The sequence below is a fragment of the Pelobates fuscus genome, chromosome 1 (assembly GCF_036172605.1).
Source record: "Pelobates fuscus isolate aPelFus1 chromosome 1, aPelFus1.pri, whole genome shotgun sequence".
NCBI classification, from domain to species: Eukaryota; Metazoa; Chordata; class Amphibia; order Anura; family Pelobatidae; genus Pelobates; species Pelobates fuscus.
Window position 1 is genome coordinate 418,525,493 of NC_086317.1, and position 21,141 is coordinate 418,546,633.

The 21,141-nt window shown below is 37.7% G+C and overlaps 1 protein-coding gene across 1 annotated transcript; it reads left to right on the plus strand.

The window, feature by feature from the left end:
- The first annotated feature begins 11,857 nt into the window (after nt 1–11,857).
- LOC134578857 (keratin, type II cytoskeletal 8-like) lies at nt 11,858–19,686 on the plus strand. The gene is made up of 10 exons (XM_063437960.1): nt 11,858–12,382; nt 12,668–12,876; nt 13,008–13,068; nt 13,167–13,262; nt 16,260–16,424; nt 17,023–17,148; nt 17,265–17,370; nt 17,418–17,633; nt 18,251–18,285; nt 19,636–19,686. The coding sequence occupies exons 1-10, from the start codon at nt 11,897–11,899 to the stop codon at nt 19,684–19,686; spliced, it is 1,551 nt and encodes a 516-aa protein (XP_063294030.1). The 5' UTR covers nt 11,858–11,896.
- Nucleotides 19,687–21,141: the final 1,455 nt, after the last annotated feature.

The following is a 21,141-nucleotide window of genomic DNA, read 5'->3' on the forward strand; positions in this document are numbered from 1 at the left end:
GCAGAGGGATTTAGATATACTGGGGGACTGGGCACTCAAATGGCAGATGAAATTTAATGTTGAAAATTGCAAAGTTATGCACTTCGGCGTAAAGAATACACAAGCAACGTATACCCTTAATGGAAGCAAATTAGGGATAACAACACACAAAAAGGACTTGTGAATTGTTATAGACAACAAACTATGCAACAATGTGCAATGTCAATCCGCAGTGGCCAAGGCCAGTAAGGCATTGTCATGCATGAAAAAGGGCATTCATTCTCAGGATGAGAATATAATTTTGCCTCTTTATAAATCACTGGTAAGACCACATATTGAATATGCTGTGCAATTTTGGGCACCTGTTCTAAAGAAGGATATTATGGCACTAGAAAAAGTGCAGAGGTGGGCTATAAAATTAATAAAAGGAATAGAACCTTTAAGCAATGAAGAAAGGTTAACACATTTAAACCTATTTAGTTTAGAAAAATATCGCCTGAGAGGGGATATGATAACATTATACAAATAAATACGGGGCCAATACAAACCATTGTGTGGAAATCTATTCACAAATCGGACTTTACATAAGACACAAGGTCATGCGTTTAGACTGAAAGAAAGAAGATTTCATCTAAGGCAAAGGAAATGTTTTTTTACTGTAAAAACAATAAGGATGTGGAATTCTCTGCCTGAAGAAGTGGTTTTATCAGAGTCCATATAGATGTTCAAACAGCAACTAGATGCATACTTGCAAAAACAGAATATTTAAGGATATAATCTTTCAATGTAGGGTAAGAGCTTCTTGATCCAAGGACTGCCATTCTGGGGTCACGAAGGATTTTTTTCCTAGCTTGTTGCAAAATTGGAAGTGCTTCAAACTGTTTTTTTTTTTGCGTTTTATGAGATCAACAGCAAAAAACAAATGTGAGAAAGGCTGAACTTGATGGACGTAACTATGTAACTATGTAAGTTATCATTTTGTCTATAGAAAATATATGTTCTTAAGGAACACATCTGTTATGGAAGGCAGTCACCCCAACCTCCCAAAAAAAAGAGAAATAATTTGGTTCCAACACTAATCCTAATTATCCACTAACACTGATCCTGTAGTGTCCAATGATATAGTTGTACACTTCATAAGCAAACCTTTTTGGGAGATCTAATTAATCTAACAGCATTCATGAATAGAAAGCAAATGACTGAATTTTCAAGTTCCAGAATCCCTTGCTCTAAGCAGGACAGTGCTAGTCAACCCTTCCTACACTTTAACCTTTGTGGTGCTAAGTTTAACATGTCCCACAGTTTAGGCTCCTCAGAAAAGAATGGGAGGATATGATTGGCCAAACTACTATTCACGACTTGCATAGCACATAGACTTGTGCAAAAATTTGTTTTGTCTATATCAAATTCCTTTTTACCCAAACAATTTACCCAGGATTTACCTGTTTAGTCATTGAATAAGACTCCAATGGTAAATAAATCCTAGATGGATCGATTTGATCTTGTGTGACTTAAAATGTATTGCAATTTGGATAAACTGGCTTGAACTAATTTTTTTGTACAAGCTTAGCACATAAGTGACTTCTTAAGATGAGACAGACAGTTGTCTCTCTAGTATTATAAACTGGTATCTCACGGACCACAGCTTGTATTATTTTAATTGTTTAATGATACATTTAGTGCTACAGAAGATTGCGGCATATTATTTTGCTCTCTGATGCAGCACTGAAAGGCTTGATTACACTGGCTGTATTTGCATAATGATTCCTTAAACCTGGTTCTACTAAGTGAAGAATTTATACTAAAGAATATATTTTTTTTAATGCCCGTGAAACCATGATACCATCTAGTAAATAGCTAGTAGCTTTAAAATTTCTGTGAATGGATTATAATGGAGCAGAAGCCTTTTTTGGCATCTGGACAGTGTTACACCAATCAGCATCACCTTATAAAGATGCATTGAATAAATGCATCTCTATAGGGAGCGATCAGCATCTCCATGCAACATTAGTGATACAGGAAACACCTGTGTGACCTAGTGACTGTCTGAGTGACTGCTACTAGAGGTATTACTTGGAAGTTGTGTAGCCAGTGCCTTTTCTGTCCAACAGGGACATACTAAACACACCAACCACATTCAGCTGTAGTTGTTCTGGTGACTATAGTGTCCTTTTAACCATTTTGAAGTATTACTTAAGTCAAGGTAACAAAATATAACATACATCACATATTACTATTTAAAAGTTAAGCATTTAGAATATGCCTATGTATACATCACAGACACATATTTTTTTTTTTCTCTTGTTTCCAAGCCCTGGGGCTCAGTGGAAAGTAGTTTTGATTGCATGCCAGGATAGGTATAAGGATTGATGGCTGCACAGTTGAATATGCATTTGACCCCTCCCCTTCCCTCCCCACAATGCATCTTCACCTGTGTAGGGGATAAAATCAGCTATACGCAAAACTCTCTTAGTTAGATGGATATTTTGTCGGAGCCACTCCCTCTTAGACAGACAGGATCCTGGGAATCAGTCAAGAAGACAAGAGATGTGTTCTATAACCAATTCAAATTTTAATTATACGTCAGTTGCATTTATACCCCATTTTCATGTCGGTGGGGGTCATGAGCATTTATTACATAATATGTTTTTCACAAGTTAGAAACAGCTGTTTCTAGTTATAATCTTTCGTTATATAATGCATTACACATTTGATTAAAACCAGATATTTACAAATACCGATATCTTGGACAATTAACAAGGACATTTCGAAATCAGTATTTTTCCCGTAAATAGGATTTTATATAAATCCTATTTCCGAGAATAGGAGATAAAATGCCACATTTATTCTTGGTTCAAATTAACCCTTATATGAACAGCTAGGATAGATAGCAAAATGGATATTTGAATCTACAATTCCCCTCTTAGTCATATCATGATCTATCTTACGGTAAATATCCATGGGAGGCCTGCGGCAGAGAAACAAAAGGAGGTGTATTCAGACGTGCTAATCACGTCTGCGGGACTTTCATTATTTCTTCACCTCGATTTCCCCCATTTGCTCTGTGCCGTAGGATTCCCTTTAAGAGGAGTTTGGGCTGTCGATTTTCAGCTTCTGTAATCATTTGTTGTACACGTTTCTTAAGTGTGCAAGTTAGATAACAATTAAACAATATTATTAATGCAAGTATTATTACAATAATGACAATAGGGTAGAAAAAGGACCTTACAACTTGTGCGCCAGTAGGAGACCAACCTGTGAGGGCATCATACCAATGATGGGCAAAATTTTCCTGGATTTTAGAACTAACTTTAATTAATTCCCTTTGAACTATGTGGGTGGATATTTCAGTATGTACTAAGGCATCTTTATGTGCTTTTAAATGTTTAAACATATCCTCTTTTCCTTTTATTAAATTGATTATTATTCCTTTAGGAAGTTTATAATCAACGATAGGTAACGCAGGTGGAATATATGTTATGGACCTGTATATACTAGGAATAGGTTGCAGGAAATAAGTCTGATCTTTCCACTTTATCCAGGTGGCATTTGATATACATCCCACAAAGGGTAAATGTTCATCAACTTTGGGAATATTGACAGGTTGGTTGGTAGCTAGGCACACTATTTGTGGTTCTATTTCTAACATAATTGAATAATCCGATGGATATACATGCCAAGTACAACTACTTATTTGATTAGCTAATAAGCATGGTTCATAGATGGCTGAGGAATGTCTGCATGTGCATGTGCATGTGTAATCGTTATCTTCCTTATCACAGTGTTCTAATGAATATGTTTTATTATCCTTGGGGAATATATATTCTCCTGTATAAGTTGGATGCCACCAAGTAAGATTATTATTAAGTACATTAAACATAGGTGTAGGTAAAGTGAAGAACTTACATGCTAGTTTTATATGGGTTGGAGCAACTTCGTATAACGTAAATCCAACCCTACATGAATAACTCGATATCTCATCTTCTACCCATTCTTCACAATATACATCATTTGACCTTAAACTAATCCAGTAGTTGTCAGTCAATTCCATAATTTCTCTGACTTTCTGTATTTTGGATACCATAAGAGTATTCTCTAGTCTTAACCTCTGTTGATGCATCCATAAAACTCTAGTGGCACATAAGGTCCAGTCAGTGCTTCCTTTTGTTAGGTTAGTAATAGCATGTGTTAGATTACCTATATAGGTGTACATAGACTGTTCTAGTTGTAATTCCTGCCATTGTGATTGTACCACGGTAGGGGCCCATTTAGCCATTACATGGAATCCTATCCTAATTCTTTCCCTGCCGTGGATAACTTAGCCTTTAGTATTTCCATGTCTACACCATTTAATATTCCCATAGCTGTTCCCGTACCTCCTAATAGGGTATCATACCATTCTCTCTTCTCTCTATTAGGTAGTGGGTTACATAATCGTACATCAGGTGTGGATATATTTAGTGTTATGTGTACAGCCTTCTGAATTATAGTAGTGTTTACACATGATGAGGGTATTGGAATATGGGAATAATTATGAACAGTAGGTGTAGTATGTGGGCTACAAAATAATAAAACAGCAAACCAACCCCTGTTTTCTATTCTAGTACGATTAGTTATGATACGGACGTATCTTCTTGGCCAGGTGGTATTATATGTGCCTTGAACATTATCACCAGTTGCAATAAATGTAACCGGATTGTCTTGATCTAGAGAAACATTAGAATGTTGCAAATGATAAAATATTGAACCAACCCCTTTGTTTGTGAAAGGATAAGGCTCTTCAAATAGCCAAGCAAGAGTATAAAAACCAGTAGTGTTAGTAATTGTTATAGAGCAATTTACGGAATCATCATGCAATGGTTTGACCACTACTTGTGCAGTCTTTGCAGCAATACATATTTGACCATTAGTTGTAATGTTAAGTACAAGGCAGGTTTCGTCGCCATTACAAATGAAATCGGCTCCACCAAAATACCGATTTAGAAGAACAATTGGTTTGAGTTTGTAAAGTCTTGTCTGTGGGTAATGATCTTTTGTGTCTGGCTCTATTAGTAGGATGATCAAGGCCTAATTTGGCACTGTAACTGGTGGAGTTGTGACTGGTTCTATTAGTAGGACGATCAAGGCCTAATTGGGCGCTGTAACTGGTGGAGTTGCGACTTTTCCAGAAACAGACTTTCTGGAACTCTCTCATATTCTCATAATCATAGTGACAATCAAGAAGGATGATCAGCGGCAGGAAGATTATCATGGAGAGAATTAGGATGATGTCGAAATTATTTGCCCCATGCAAGGGATCCAGTATGTTTACTTTAGCCATAGCACTTCAGATAAGGATGTTGGGTTGTCAGGGCCAATCGGAATAAGGGCCTTGAGCTTGCCTCCTACTTCACTCCTCTTTGGACACGGCTTCAGACGGGATGCATGGATCCAAGTATCTTGGGAGTTGGGGAGCACAGCAGTTCTGGTCACGGCAATCACAGTGGTAAGCGGGCCAAAAGGAAACTTTCCCTTCCTGCTCTTGCTCAGCTGTCGGATACAGACCAGATCACCAGGCTGGTAAGGATGTGTAGGTTCCTGTGAGGGTAGAGGAAACTGCACAGAAACATCACCATATACAGAGTTGAGTTTAAAAATTAATTGTTTAACATACTCTTCCTGGATTAATTCTAAATTACCAGGCATAATAACAAATCGTCCCTTCACCCATGGAGTAGGAAATGGTCTTCCCATTAGTATCTCAAACGGTGACAATTTAGTAGTCCTGTTAGGGGGCATTCTTATTTCAGCTAGAATAGCAGGTAAGTATGTTTGCCAGTGAACCCATGTGCCATCTGTGGCCTTCATCAGTTTTTCCTTAATTATCCTATTCATCCTCTCTACTATACCTGAACTCTGAGGGTGGTAGGGTGCATTGAATTTCCAGGTAACCTGTAACCATTTGGCCAATTCTTGTGTAACTTTGCTAGCAAAGGCAGGGCCATTGTCAGAATTGATCTGTAATGGGCAGCCATACCGAGGAATAATTTCAGTGGTCAGTATTTTCACCACAGTCCTAGCATCCTCCTTATTAGTGACAAAGGCCTCGTGTCATTTAGAGAATTGATCCACAATCACCAGTAAGTATTGTTGTCGCTTACCTGTCTTGGGAATGTGGGAGAAATCTACCTGTAAATGGGTGAAAGGGCCTGTAGGTGGTGGGAGGTGTTCGTGTCTAGGCTTGTGTGTGACAGTAGTATTGGTCTGTAAGCATTGGACACACCTCTGTAAGTATACCTGACAGTGGAGAGAGAGATTTAAAATTACAAAATGTTGTTGAATAAGGCCCAAAATTACCTTAAGACCATTGTGACCCACTCCATGTGCCTGGGAAATAAAAATAGGGGCACTACTTTCTGGTATCCCTATCTTCCCCTCTTTGGAAAAAAGGCCATTTTGGTCTTTTTCCAAACCCTGCTTCTTCCAGTATGCAATATCCTCATGGTTTGCAAAACCCTGAAGTTCTTGCAACAACTGTTCTTCTGGGCAGGTAGGGGGACTAAAAATTGGAAATATCATATGGTAATAAATGGTCCGAGATGCTACCTCTTTGGCAATTCTATCTGCTAGTGCATTGCCTAGGGATATATTATCCCTACCTTGAGTGTGAGCTCTACAGTGGATGATAGACACTGTACGAGGAAGTTGTAAAGCTTGCAAGAGGTCTTCAATTAATGTCTTATGAGAAATGCCTTTAACATCAGCTGCAATGAATCCTCTTTGATTCCAAATCATTCCAAAATCATGCACAACCCCATGAGCGTATTGTGAGTCAGTGTAAATATCTACATCTTTGTTAGTAAATAGAGTGCATGCACGAGTAAGGGCAACCAACTCAGCAGCTTGGGCTGACATGTGAGGTATGGAGCTAGCCTCAAGGACCTTATCAGGTAATTGGACTACTGCATACCCTGTCTGGTACTGACCGTCAACAGGTCGGGAACAAGATCCATCCACAAACACATCCTCAGAACCTGGCTGAGGAGTATCCATGAGGTCTAAGCGGGGGGGAGGTATGTTTATGTATAGGATGAATACAGTCATGTTCCTCTGGCTGAGCTTCGCTCAGATTAGGGTTGTCATGAGTAAGGATAGCATGCAGTACACTCATAGGGCCAGAATTAATAGGGCCATACTTGATCTGTAAATTAGTAGAATTCAAGAGAATTATTTCATAACCACTTAATCTCTGTGCTGTCATATGTTGTGTAGTGAGATTCTTAATCAAATGTAACACTTGATGTGATGTATGGAGAATAGTGGGATGGCCCAGAGTGATAGTAGTAGCAGTCTCAACAGCCCATGCACAAGCAGCCAGGGCCCTAAGACACGCCGGCATCCCCTGAACCGGAACAGGGACTACTTTGGAGAAAAATGCTACAGGACGCATACCACCTCCATGTTCCTGAGCATGACCGCAGCCATGGTTTTACAGTTGTCCCTTGCATAAAGATGAAATGGTTTACAATAATTAGGCAGTCCTAAAGCTGGGGCCTGCATAATGCCTACTTTTAGTGCCACATATGCATCATCCATTTCAGGTGACCATCTGATATAATCTGGGCTGTCCCCTCTTACAGCCATTCTCAAAATTGAGTCATAGTCTGAACATTCAGGTATCCACTGACGACAATAATTAATCATACCCAAGAAGGTGAGCAACTCCTTTTTTGTAACAGGTTTGGGTATCTTTTGTAGAGCTTCAATACGTTTGGCGCTGAGTGAGCGTGTTCCTTGTTGTAACAAAAATCCAAGATAGTCAACCTTTTCTGCACCTAATTGTATCTTATGCTTGGCTACCTTGTGGCCTTCCAATGCTAAATGTTTCAATAAGCTGACAGTGTCTTGTGTGCTGGCTTCCCAGTCAGGACTGCATAGCAGTATATCATCAACATACTGCAGCAGGACGGAACCATGACTAGGGGTCCTTGACTTAAGGGTTTCATGGAGCACCTGTGAATAAACAGCTGGTGAGTCCACGTAGCCCTGGGGAAGGCGAGTCCAGGTATACTGAACCCCCTCAAAAGTAAAAGCCATAAGTAGTTGTGTCTCTTGGTCAACAGGGACCGAAAAAAATGCATTACTTAAGTCAATGACTGTAAAATACTTAGCTTCATGAGGAATGGCTGTTATCAGAGTGTTAACATTAGGGACAATGGGGGCTATTGGGATAATCAGATTATTAATGTCCCTAAGGTCTTGAACAAATCTGTAGTCCTTGGTAGCCTTAGGGACCGGGTTAATGGGGGAGTTATAGGGGGAGACTACAGGCCTTCGTATACCCTGCTGAAGGAAGGACTGGATCATAGGTCTGATCCCATCCTTCTTCTCCTGTGACAGGGGATACTGTTTAATATAAATTGGGCTGACATTTGGGCGCAGTTTTGCTTTATAAGGGGTACAATTTATGTATCCTACATCTAGCTTGGACGAAGCCCATGCAGAAGCAGGGACCTCATCCATATCCATCTGCAGGAAAATTCCCGAGGAGGGGGCAGCAAGGGAAACTGCCATGCCACCCTCAGGGGAAAAATCCACAGTTGTACCCAGTAGTCCAAGGAGATCCCTCCCTAGGAGATTAACAGGGCACCCTGGGATTAGGCTAAACTGGTGGCGTAGAGAAATAGGGGAGTTGGGTAATTTAATTTTCAAAGGGATAGTTTTGAAGGTTTTTGTTAACACTGCATTTATTCCCACAGAAGGTGTTGACTTTTCCCTTAAACCTCTATATACATCCATACATATAGTGGAACAGGTGGCACCCGTGTCTAAAATAAAGGGCATATCCCTCCCATTTACATTGAGGACTATGAAGGGTTGTTCCATAAAACTAGAGGATAATACAGGAAAATCTGGAGTGTTACCTTCTGGGCACCCCTATGGCCATTGGATGTAATGGGTAGGGCCAGAAGGAGTATTGGGGCCAGAGGGGGCATTAGGGGTAGGAGAGTGAAGCTGTGGGGGTAGTGTGACTGCTGGGGTATCCGTGAAGGACCCTGGTAACCTGGGGTTTGTCCAGTCTGTGGTCTGATAGGGTTGGGGCACTCATTCCTCCAGTGTCTCTGCCTTCTACAGTTAAAAAAATGTGTCCCTCTATTAATAAATGGTTGGGACCTATTTCCTCCAGGTCCTCTTCCCCTTGGGCTCCTGAATCCTCTTTGGTTTAATCTCCTATCACCTCCAAAACCTCTTTCTCTTGCCTGATTAGGGTCACAATGCTGTAAACCCTGTGACTGATACAACATACTCTTTCCATCTTTACCTATAACAAAACAATGTTCCGACTTAGGAAGTTATATCTGACTCAGGCTGCAGGTAGAATGAGATATAACTGTTATATCAATAGGGATCAGTTCACAATATAGACACATAGGGCATTCAATAGTCCCGTTTATTTAATATAAAGTAAAGAGAAACCTTTATACATTACCAAGAGTCTATGATGAAGGAATTAAATTTGGGTTTCTCCTCTCTGGGTGCTCTGGTCTCTAACTCAGTCTATTGCCCTTAGTCAGTCAATCTCCTCCTTTCTTAGCCCTCTGTTTTCTCCTTTGATCTTTTTTAAGATGATCTGAAGATATTGAATCCCTTCTCTTATTTTTTTCCCTATTTAACCATTATTTCCCCCTTAACAGTTCCTGCCCCTTGTTTGTAAATGGGAGGTACCTGGGACTTAAATCTGGCCTTTGATTGGTTATGGGCGTATCTTAATATTTAATCATTAATGTGGCCCTTAGGGACTTTCATCAATAGATGGCACTATTTCCCTAGGTATGAAGACCTGAATTAGATCATTGATGACCTGGTTAAATAAATGAATTGACCTTTAATTCACCTATACTGGGGATATTTCAAATTACGTTAAATATCTGTCTTTGGTTATGTATATTCTTTGATTGAAACAGGGTTGGTTATATTAATCATCATGCAATATGTCTATATCCTGTATCCATCTAACCTCTATGAATAACTGATTGATACATTCATATTTACAAAGATAAATAGAATCTAATTATATTAGTATATCTATATTACCTTTTACCCCTAAATCAGTCAAGTATGCAGTTTTAGACATTACTGTAGCAATCACACATTTAATTTACATTTGTATATCATGCATGATTCCTTTAAGTTCTAATATCCTGAAAATATGGAAGCGACCTCAGACTTTGGGTTTGTATGGCTGACAAACACTCTGGATTGCCTGTGATGTTTATGCACAAACAATTGCATACCCCTTTGAAGCTCTGTGAGTTTAAGTATCTCGGATTGTAAAGTCCCATTAAGTAATAAACCATTGTTCTCGTTACCCTTGTACACATATAGCTCACAAATTAAAATGTAGATATGTATTCCTCCTGTTTACTTCTTAAGGTTACAAAATACAAAGTTCCTTTGACCTGTGTTGAAACAGCATTACGTAATGTCCAGGCCAAGCTCACCAGCATCCACATTGTTTTTCTTTTAATATTAAAACTTATGGGGCACCAAATAGCACAACTATCCAAAAGAAGGCAAAAAACCCAGTCTGAAGCGCTTTCAATTTTGCAACAAACTAGGAAAAAAATCCTTCTTGGCCCCAAAATAGCAGTCAGATGTCTCCTTGCATCAAGCAGCTATTACCCCACTAATTAGAAATTATATCCCTGTATGTTATGTTTTTGCAAGTATTCATCCAATTGCAGTTTAAACATCTGTATGGACTCTGATAAAACCACCTTTTCAGGCAGAGGTGTATGTCTCTTGTGCCCCTTCCCTAGCCTTTTTGTGTATCTTTGTGTCCCCTAGCTCCTCTGGGTGTCTTTCCCTCCATGCCCCTGTCTGTCTCTTTTCCCACTTTCCCAGCTACTGTGTGCCTCTTTGTCCCCCCTTTGAGGTCTCTTTTCTCCAATCCTGTGCCTGCTCACCTCCCCTATGTAGCATGGACGAGCTGCAGACTGCAATGGTGAGCTTCTGTATCCTCCACCCAGTCTGACAGGAAGCTGTTTGACGCCCTCAGTGATCCCTTCCTGTCAAACCTGGTAAAGGATACAGAAGTTCCTCTACCACAGTCCATGCTCAGCCATGCTACATGGAGTGACTTGCTTGGGGGGGTGCTATGGTCTGTCTTCCTGCTGGTCAAACAGATCTTGTGCCCCACACGACGGTGCGCCTGTTGGGGATAAAATCAGGCAGCCACCTGCGCCACCTTATGGTTGTGCCGGCCCTGTATGGAACCTATCTGAAAATGGGTAAGATGTCTCACATTTCAGTGGTTGTCAGGTGCTCTTCAAAGTACTTCAAAGTACTTTTTTACTATAAGTAATACAGAAAGCTCACAGTCATTTTGTAACATGCATGTGGCTACTTTTACATTGAGAGTAGTGATTTGGTTTTAATGGAAAACTTGCATCACACAGAAAAATCATTTCTACAACAGAGTCTAGGCTAACAAATTAATTAGCAAAAGAGCACGTAAATAAAAATGTTTATAGAAGGTGTTTAATTACAGAGTACAAAATTCCAAGAGAAGGTAATTCTGAGATCCAGCACCTGTCAACATTTATGACAAGTAGAATGATGAAATTTCCAAATTGTGATTTTATTTCTTCCTCATAGACTAGCAAACAATTTTAGTTTTTATAGATATGAAAATAGCCATCTTTAAACACTTACTTACTTTAATATTGTTTTAGGTGTGTTGCTGTTTCGGTGTTTGGCACTGCAGTGCCAGCGTTTGAAACTAATAAAAAGCAATGATAGGGTCTCTTTTTATTCAATAAAATTGACACACCTTATCTTAAAATATATAAGGGGAAGCTGAAAGTGTTCCAGAAGGTCTACATTTGAGCATCTGCTACAGTTGGCTTTATCATAACCCCACTTGTCACCAAACACCATGCCACTCCATTCCATTCGTAGCGGCTGTGGATACAGAAATTTTAGCTCATCCTCAGCCTGTTTACCCAAGAATGTGTGCAGATACAGCGTCAGCTCTGTCTCTTCAAGAAGAGGGGGCAGTTGTGGTGCTCAACTGTTACCAAATTTCAGCAGCAGAAGTGCCTGCAATGTCGGTGTTGGAGGAGCTCAAAGGATGTCATTTGGAAGTTGTCAAGCTGGAATGAGTGGATGTGGATATGGTGGATCCAGTTCTGGCTGTGGTTTTGGGTCTGGTATTGGATTGGGTGCTGGATTAAGCCTTGGCGGTCGTGGCTTTGGACCTTGCGGAGCATTTCCTCAAGGATGCATTACACCAGTAACTGTAAACAAAAGCCTTCTAGCACCGATCAAATTAGATGTTGACCCAGCCATCCAGAGACTTAAAAAAGAAGAGAAAGAACAAATCAAGACTCTAAATAACAAATTTGCATCATTTATTGACAAGGTAAGATATAGTAGATATACTCACACTTGAGTTGAGGATGAACACATTTCCTAAGTCCTCCTTAGATTGAGTAATTTAAGCAGTACTATATTTCAACTACTAGTAAAAGTATTGTGTTTTATATAATGTTTAATTTCTCTTGATGTTTATAACGAAAACATAGTATTTTGTATAATATAAATTAAACAATTAGCTTATTTTAAGAAAAAATAACAACAAAGTAGTAATAATTCAAATGAAGATATGTTAATATGGATGCATGTGTCAATGTGATTGTTGTTCTAGGTACGATTTTTGGAGCAACAGAATAAGGTGCTTGAGACGAAGTGGTGTTTTCTGCAAGAGCAAAAAACAGCCAAATTTAATTTTGAGCCGCTATTTGAAGCATATTTGTGCAACCTCCGAAGACAGCTCGATTTCTTAGAATGTGAGAAAGCTCGACTAGAAGGAGAAAGGAAAACTATGGAGGATTTAGTAGATGAATTCAAGAGAAAGTATGCATATTCTTTACCATGACTTAATTATTACTTATTAATTAATCATTAATAATTATTTGTTAACATTAGCGTGCACTAAACATTGTGAAAAAAACAAAGAATACAGAGTTCTTAAATTAATTCAACAGATACGAAGAGGAAATCCATAAGCGGACAGCTGCTGAAAATGAATTTGTAGCACTTAAAAAGGTATTTAGGAAGAATGAACAAGAATATGAACAAGAAATTCTAAAATCAAATTGAATGTTTTCTTAATATTATTTTTTTTTCTCCAAATTGATCTACAGGACGTTGATGCTGCTTTTCTCAAGAAAACTGAATTACAGTCAAAGGTGGACTGTTTGAGTGATGAAATTGCCTTCTTGCGGTCTATATATGAAATGGTAAAAATATATACTTTTTTTTTCTATGTTTAAATATTTACTTGTAAATATGAATAAATACTGAAAAAAAAAATTCTAGAGGAAATATAGTAACCTGTAGTCATGACAAAGTAGGGTTGAATATCTTATTTAAATCTCTAAATAACTTGATGAATCACTAAGCATTAGTTTGGCATATATGTGTGCTTTCTAGGTACCATTCAGTTAGTAACATAGAAACATAGAATGTGACGGCAGATAAGAACCATTCGGCCCATCTAGTCTGCCCAATTTTCTAAATACTTTCATTAGTCCCTGGCCTTATCGTATAGTTAGGATAGCCTTATGCCTATCCCACGCATGCTTAAACTCCTTTACTGTGTTAACTTCTACCACTTCAGCTGGAAGGCTATTCCATGCATCCACTACCCTCTCAGTAAAGTAGTACTTCCTGATATTATTTTTAAACATTTGCCCCTCTAATTTAAGACTATGTCCTCTTGTTGTGGTAGCTTTTCTTCTTTTAAATATGGTCTCCTCCTTTACTGTGTTGATTACCTTTATGTATTTAAATGTTTCTATCATACCCCCCCTGTCTCGTCTTTCCTCCAAGCTATACATGTTAAGACCCTTTAACCTTTCCTGGTAAGTGTTATTCTGCAATCCATGAACCAATTTAGTAGCCCTTCTCTGAACTCTCTCTAAAGTATCAATATCCTTCTGAAGATATGGTCTTCAGTACTGCGTACAATACTCCAAGTGAGGTCTCACCAGTGTTCTGTACAATGGCAAGAGCATTTACCTCTTTCTACTGCTAATACCTCTCCCTATGCAACCAAGCATTCTGCTAGCATTTCCTGGTGCTCTATTACATTGTCTGCCTACCTTTAAGTCATCAGAAATAATCACCCCTAAATCCCTTTCCTCAGATGTTGAGGTTAGGACTCTATCAAATATTCTGTACTCTGCCCTTGGGTTTTTACGTCCAAGATGCATTATATTGCACTTATCCACATTAAATGTCAGTTGCCACAACTCTGACCATTTTTCTAGTTTACCTAAATCATTTGCCATTTGTCTTATCCCTCCTGGAACATCAACCCTGTTACATATCTTAGTATCATCAGCAAAAAGACATAACTTACCATCAAGACCTTCTGCAATATCACTAATAAAAATATTAAAGTGAATGGGTCCAAGTACAGATCCCTGAGATGCCCATGCTTTGAATATACTCCATTGACTACAAAACTCTGTTGCCTGTCACTCAGCCACTGCCTTACCCATTCAACAATATTGCAATCCAAACTTAAAGATTGCAATTTATTGATAAGCCTTCTATGTGCAACAGTGTCAAAAGCCTTACTGAAATCTAGGTAAGCAATGTCTACTGCACCACCCTGATCTATTACTTTAGTTACCCAATAAAAAAAATCAATAAGATTAGTTTGGCATGATCTCCCTGAAGTAAACCCATGTTGACTCTGATCTTGAAATCCATGTGTTTTTAGATGTTCAACAATCCTATCCTTTAACATGATTTCCATTACTTTCCCCACTGCTGAAGTAAGGCTTAGCTTACTGGCCTATAGTTGCCCGACTCCTCCCTACTACTTTTCTTGTGAATGGGCACAACATTCGCTAACTTCCAATCTTCTGGGACTACTCCTGTTAACAATGATTGGTTAAATAAATCTGTTAATGGTTTTGTTAGTACACCACTAAGCTCTTTTAATAACTTGGGTGTATTCCATCAGGTCCCATTGCCTTACTACTGCATGACTTTTGCAAACACTGGTGGTAATTATTTTTACAATTTTTTTAACTATTAAAAATAATCTATTTTTTTCTACCATCATTATATGCCATGTTCCTTTCCATGATAAACTGCACATAGTAAAATGATTTTCAGTAATTCTTGATATGTTTTAACACGATCACATTCATTTACTTTATTGTATTCTTCTTTTGGCGTGGTATTGATGCCCATCTTAAAGACAAGTATATAGTTGTTGCTGCATTGTTTTATTCTAATAACTGGTAACCATAAGGAATTGTTCCCTTATTTCAGAAATCAGGCTCACTGAGATGTATGTTTTGGTGATGCAGATTTATCTGAACCTCTAAATCAGTGGTTCTCAAACAAGTCCTCAAGACCAACCAACAGTCCAGGTTTTGTTAGTATCTCCATTGGAATAAAACATAATACATAAATCCTGGACTGTTGGTGGGCCATGAGGACTGGTTTTATAACCACTGCTCTAAATCGAATATAATGCAATATCAGATAACTCAAACAAGGCAAAACAAAATTAAATGAAGAGTGCATCATATTATATTGAAGTCCCAAACTGGCACACTTGTACAAGGACTCCAAAGGTTGGCACCTAAAGATGTACTGGATACTAACTCATCATTTAAATTGTGTATGAGAAACCATTTTATTTGCCAAAAGATGACATGCACTTTGTTTACTTTTATTATGTACAAAACATGCTATTAAATTATAAATGGTGTGGTGTGTCTAGCATTTCTTACAATAAGTAAATTCAAAAGATGAACATAAAATGTTCTAGGGCATTTTCAGAACCATATATTTGATCACATTTTTCAACCAATCTGGTTATTTGACTGCCAACGTTTGCTTCTAGAACAATCTATGGTGTGTAGCCTTTGGAGCCTAGAGTAAAATAAATTGACCTTTTTTCAGTTTTTGACTAATGAAAAAGCATCGGGAAATTTGTTAAAGTGCCCTGTTCTAAAACGTGGTGCAAAAATGTAAACATTGAGTAGCAGGCCATGGAATGTGCCTGCCGGATGCACTGGTTTATATGGTAATTGTCTTAGTTTTAGTACTTTAGAACTTGGTTTAGAACAGAGCACTGTTAGAATCTCACAGACAGTCTTTTAAATATGATACTAAAAAAATGAAAAAGTTAAAATTATTAAACACTTCTTGCAGGATTTTGGATCTAGTGGTAAAAAGTAATAAAAGTGATACGGCTTGTGTTTTTGCAGGAAATATGCCAGCTGCAGTCTCAGATCTCAGATACTTCAGTGACTGTGACCATGGATAACAACCGAGATCTGAATCTGGATGGAATCATTGCTGACGTTAAAGCTGAGTATGAAGACATTGCTAGGAAGAGCAGAGCTGAAGCTGAGTGCTGGTATCAATCAAAAGTAGGTCTTATTACCTTCACTTAGAACACATTTCTCTCAAACAATCAATACACAGCTCATGGAAAACTACATTTAGTTATAACTTTCTCTTTTACAAATGGTGGGTCACAAATCATAACATGTAAGTGTTCAAGCAAGCACCCTTCAACCCTGCAGATGCTTTTAAAAAAATGTTGAGCACGTATACACATTTTGTGTTTTCTTGCCGAAGAAGCCCTTCCCTCCAATGAACACTGGCAAAGCATCATGGGAGTTTAAGTAAAATACTAGCTTAGAATCAACCATTGGCCACCACTGGCATAAGAAAAACAAACATACTGGGCATTTATATAATTGATTAAGTTGCAGAGGTGTTAGGGAGAGCATTTCTGAAAATTATGGAGATTGGTAGCAAGAAAAGGCCATGCTTGTCCTAAATAATAAAAATCATACAGCACTTGCTGGTCTTTGGTTCTTTGTATTTTTGAGTATTTGAAAGCTGCAAAATATATTTAGTCAAACAAATGTTTTTTTTAAACCTCCATAGTAACTGTCTTTGTTGTATCTCTACTGTGGAACATAAAAACTTTCCTGCGTTAATATATTCAATTCCCCACAGTACGAAGAGTTAAAGGTAGCTGCAGGCAAACGTGGAGAAGATTTAAGATGCACCAAAAATGAAATTGCTGATTTGAACCGACTCATTAATAGATTGAAGGGGGAGATCGATAATGCCAGAGCACAGGTAAAGTCACAATATTTAAAGAGATCATTAGGAGAAGTGGAGAAAAAGTTATGTCACAAATGGTAAAACCATTTGGTTTATACACCGTCCACTCCTCTTGTCTAAAACTATTTTAGCGTACCAAACTTGAAGCTGCAATTTCAGAAGCAGGGGATCGTGGGGAAATGGCTGTCAATGATGCAAAGATAACTTTCATTTCTTTATTTATTTCATTAAAGAAAAGTCATTATTACATTTTCTTTTGACTTCTTAGCGTTGTAAACTGGAAGCTGCTATAACTGAGGCAGAAGAACGCGGAGAAGCCGCTGTCAAAGATGCCAGGAACAAACTTTGTGAATTGGAGGATGCCCTGCAGAAAGCCAAGCAGAACATGGCTTGCCAACTCCGAGAATACCAGGAGCTGATGAATGTGAAACTGGCTCTGGATGTTGAGATCGCCACCTACAGGAAACTACTGGAAGGAGAGGAGTGCAGGTTTGCACAAAGTAGAATTTGCAATGAAAATATATTATTAGAACACATTAACGTCAGTGGGGGGAAATCATGAATATATTATGTTTTAAATTACCCCTATTCTTTTATTTTTTTCATATACTAAAAAGATGAAAAGTGTATGTTATAATTAGTACAATCTGAAGGTATCAGAGGTCCATTGGAGTTGTTGAATTTGATGGCTATTGTATTTAAAACTAGTACTGTGTGGTTTATTTAATAAACTCCAAACTGTGGCAAATTAAAATATGAAAATAAGTAGGCAACAAAATGTAGGCAACAATAACGTACTTTGAAAAATTAATCAACTCAACTCTTGGCTATTTTTTTGCTAATTATTGTCATCCAGACTTCAGTTCGGCTAGATATACCACTGCATGATATTATCTTTCCCTGTTCTAGTCTAGAGATGTTGGCTTATTTTTGCATCCATTTTATTCTATCACTTACCAATGATATGGAGATTTTATCTTTATTATGAGCCTTGTGTACTTGAGAAAATTCAGTACTGCTGAAAAAAATGACACACACCAACAAGTAAATTAGTTAAAACGTGCTTGATAAATTTTACCTTTTAATAATAAAATAAAGTCTGTCATTTTATTTTTAGGCTCGCTGGAGAAGGATCAGATTCGGTTAAGATCTGTAAGTAAGATGATATTTATAGGACTAAAATAGTCCACACTAATGTTGAAAATGCAGTGTGTTTAAATTCATTGAATATTAAATCTTTGACTTTATTTTTTGTTAGCTGTTGTAACTTCAACTTGTGGAGGAGCATACAATAGCTGTGGATCCATAGGAGGTGGTGGATTCTACGGTAGTGGAGGATCAACATGCAGAGGCAATTATAGTTGCTCTGGGCTGGATACACCTCTAATTCAGCTTCCAAAATGCTGAAAAAGCTGACCGAAGAATTAATGGTTAACAACAGATTTTGTTTTATATTGATAGCTTCAATACATAGTAGTGATGATCTTGTCTTTTACATTAATAAATGCATATTGAGATTCTAAATTGAAAATCCACCGTAGAGTACAATTTTCACACACACAGGGGTAGTCACTATAGTGAGAATTTAAAGTGAATTTCAAATTTAAAAGCAAAGTAGCTGAGCTGGAAGGTGATTTGACCTTAAATTTGAAATTTACAATGAATTCTCACTTTAGTGAAAAACCCTTTAATTTTGTGGAATCATCTCAAAGCTGTGTTTTTTTTTTTTTTTTTATTCTACCAGGTTTAAAATCCCCAATATAATTAAAACAAATTAAGGAGTTTTGCACATGTAAGATGATTAAACATGTTTTAAAGTATATGAATGTTTTTATGAAAGTTTTAAATGGTAGATGAATGTTTAATGTAAGCATGTATTTGAGATATATAATACAAGTGATTGTTGAAGCTGTCAGTATATGAGCAGTAATCTAGGCTAGCCATAGTTATTCATATGTTAAACTGAACTCTATGTTCAAGGTTGAGTGGGTACTTTTAACTTTTCCTCAAAACTCTTTTTTCCTGATACTAGTAGATATTATTAGCAGAAACATACTATCAGGCATACTAACATAGATAGAAAATTGGTCCATTAAACCAAAAGGTATATGCATAACTTATACAAGGATTATATATACTCAATATATAACTATATATACATTGATACTTTAAGGGTTTAACACTAAATAGTGTCCCTTACCCCTCAAAATGCTAAACTACGTGCTTGCAAAAATATATAGTGTCATATTCCTGCAAAATATGTATTACTGCTTTCTAATTTCCCGGTTCTGTTGTTTTGTGTTCCTTCAGTTTGGTCAATAAACTGCAATTTATGCATTTGCTTCACAATATGTTGCTGTTGTAGTTATTACATTTACATTATTCAATTTAGTGTTTTACTAGAAAGAGTACATTGACATTTCTTTCCTTTTCATGTACCTTCTAGAAGGCACACACAATGCAAAATGTCTTTCTTTCTTTCTTTCTTTCTTTCTTTCCTAGTGCAATATTGTTACGTTAGAACAAATGTACCACAAAAAGGAACATGTATGAATGCCCACTCACACATTGCTGAGCCACTTCATTCGCTCACAATTAATGCTTAAAAGGAGAGGATTAGAATGACCCAGTTGTGATCTTGCTGCTTTGCATTAGTGGATGTTACATATTTCAGATTGAATATTAGCCATATAAATAATGAAACAGCAGAAAATAGGGATCATAGTATATACCATTTGGATAGATCAGATTGAATTAATTAGAACTGAACTATCATGCTCCCGGGTCATGGGGTCCTTCAACAATCCTGTCCTGGTTACCGCCTCTCGAAGTCTTGTAATAGGTAGAGAAGGTCTTACATTCTCTCTAGTTCCTCTGTTATGATCAGAGATGGCTATAGCTTTGATCATAATGATCATAATCAGCCTAGATGATTGCCCATCCATATCCTCTAGCTCTGGTGGCCTGCTCAGTATCTTTAGTAGCATTGGCCAAGCAGTCATCACCATTGTCTAGGTGCCTCATGCTCTACCACAACATGCATGACTGTTGGCAGTGAAACAGTGGTGGGAAGATTACTTTACTGACTGCCGTGAGTCGATGGGATGTGTGTATGTTGAACATGAGCAGAAGACACAGAGGGAAAGTTCTGTAAGCTCTGCCACACTACAAAAGTATGATACTGTCAGTAATAGCAATATGAACTGCATAGGGGGTTGAAGGAACACAGTGTGTGAAACAAATCAAAACACATTGGAATTTAAACCTGCATCTGTAGACACTATGTCACCAATTGGAAAAATGATTAGAGTGATTTTTTTTTTAGTTAGTGCTAAATTATGGATGGAACCCATAAATGGAGAGTAGAAGAGCTATAAATGTGATGTATAGATGAAAGAGAGGGTAGGTGGGAGGAAAGGTGAAGGAGAGAAGGAAAATAGGGGAAGAAATGCTGTCAAAACTAGAAGCTCAGTTAGGAGGTTATTTAAAATATATGTGATATGCAATGCCCACAATGCCTGGCCAACACTTAAGTCTAGGTGGGTATCATAGTCATCCCTGCAATGCTAGTTAGTCGGTATAGTATACTGAGCATAATGTTACAAAGCACATGTATTGTCTGATAAAACTGGCTGATCATCATGGAATTTGCACATTATTTGACATCTGACTAGACATTGCACATAAGCTGATGCACACACACACAACACACACATATATAATAATATATACATACAAATAAATTACTGTTATGCATCAACTGCACATCTCATGTTGGACTTCAAGGGTTTTTTTTTGGGCATAGAAAATCAAAAATCATGTTTCCGTAACTATTTTAGAGTTCCCAGCTTTACATCTAAATGAGTACAGACACGGATTGTGTTTCAGACTTCACATTGCATTTCTGCAGATACCCTTACAAATAAACACAGATTAAAAAAAAAAAAAAAGCATGGGTGGTAATCCAAAAGGATCAGTGGCCAGAAACTAGCCATGGACAGCAGTTTC

Coding starts and splice junctions, on each gene's coding strand:
- LOC134578857 (XM_063437960.1), top strand. CDS start 11,897: ATGCCACTCCATTCCATTCGTAGCGGCTGTGGATACAGAAATTTTAGC. Junction 17,149..17,264: donor TCGATAATGCCAGAGCACAG/GTAAAGTCACAA, acceptor AAACTATTTTAG/CGTACCAAACTTGAAGCTGC. Junction 18,286..19,635: donor ATCAGATTCGGTTAAGATCT/GTAAGTAAGATG, acceptor TTTCTTTCCTAG/TGCAATATTGTTACGTTAGA.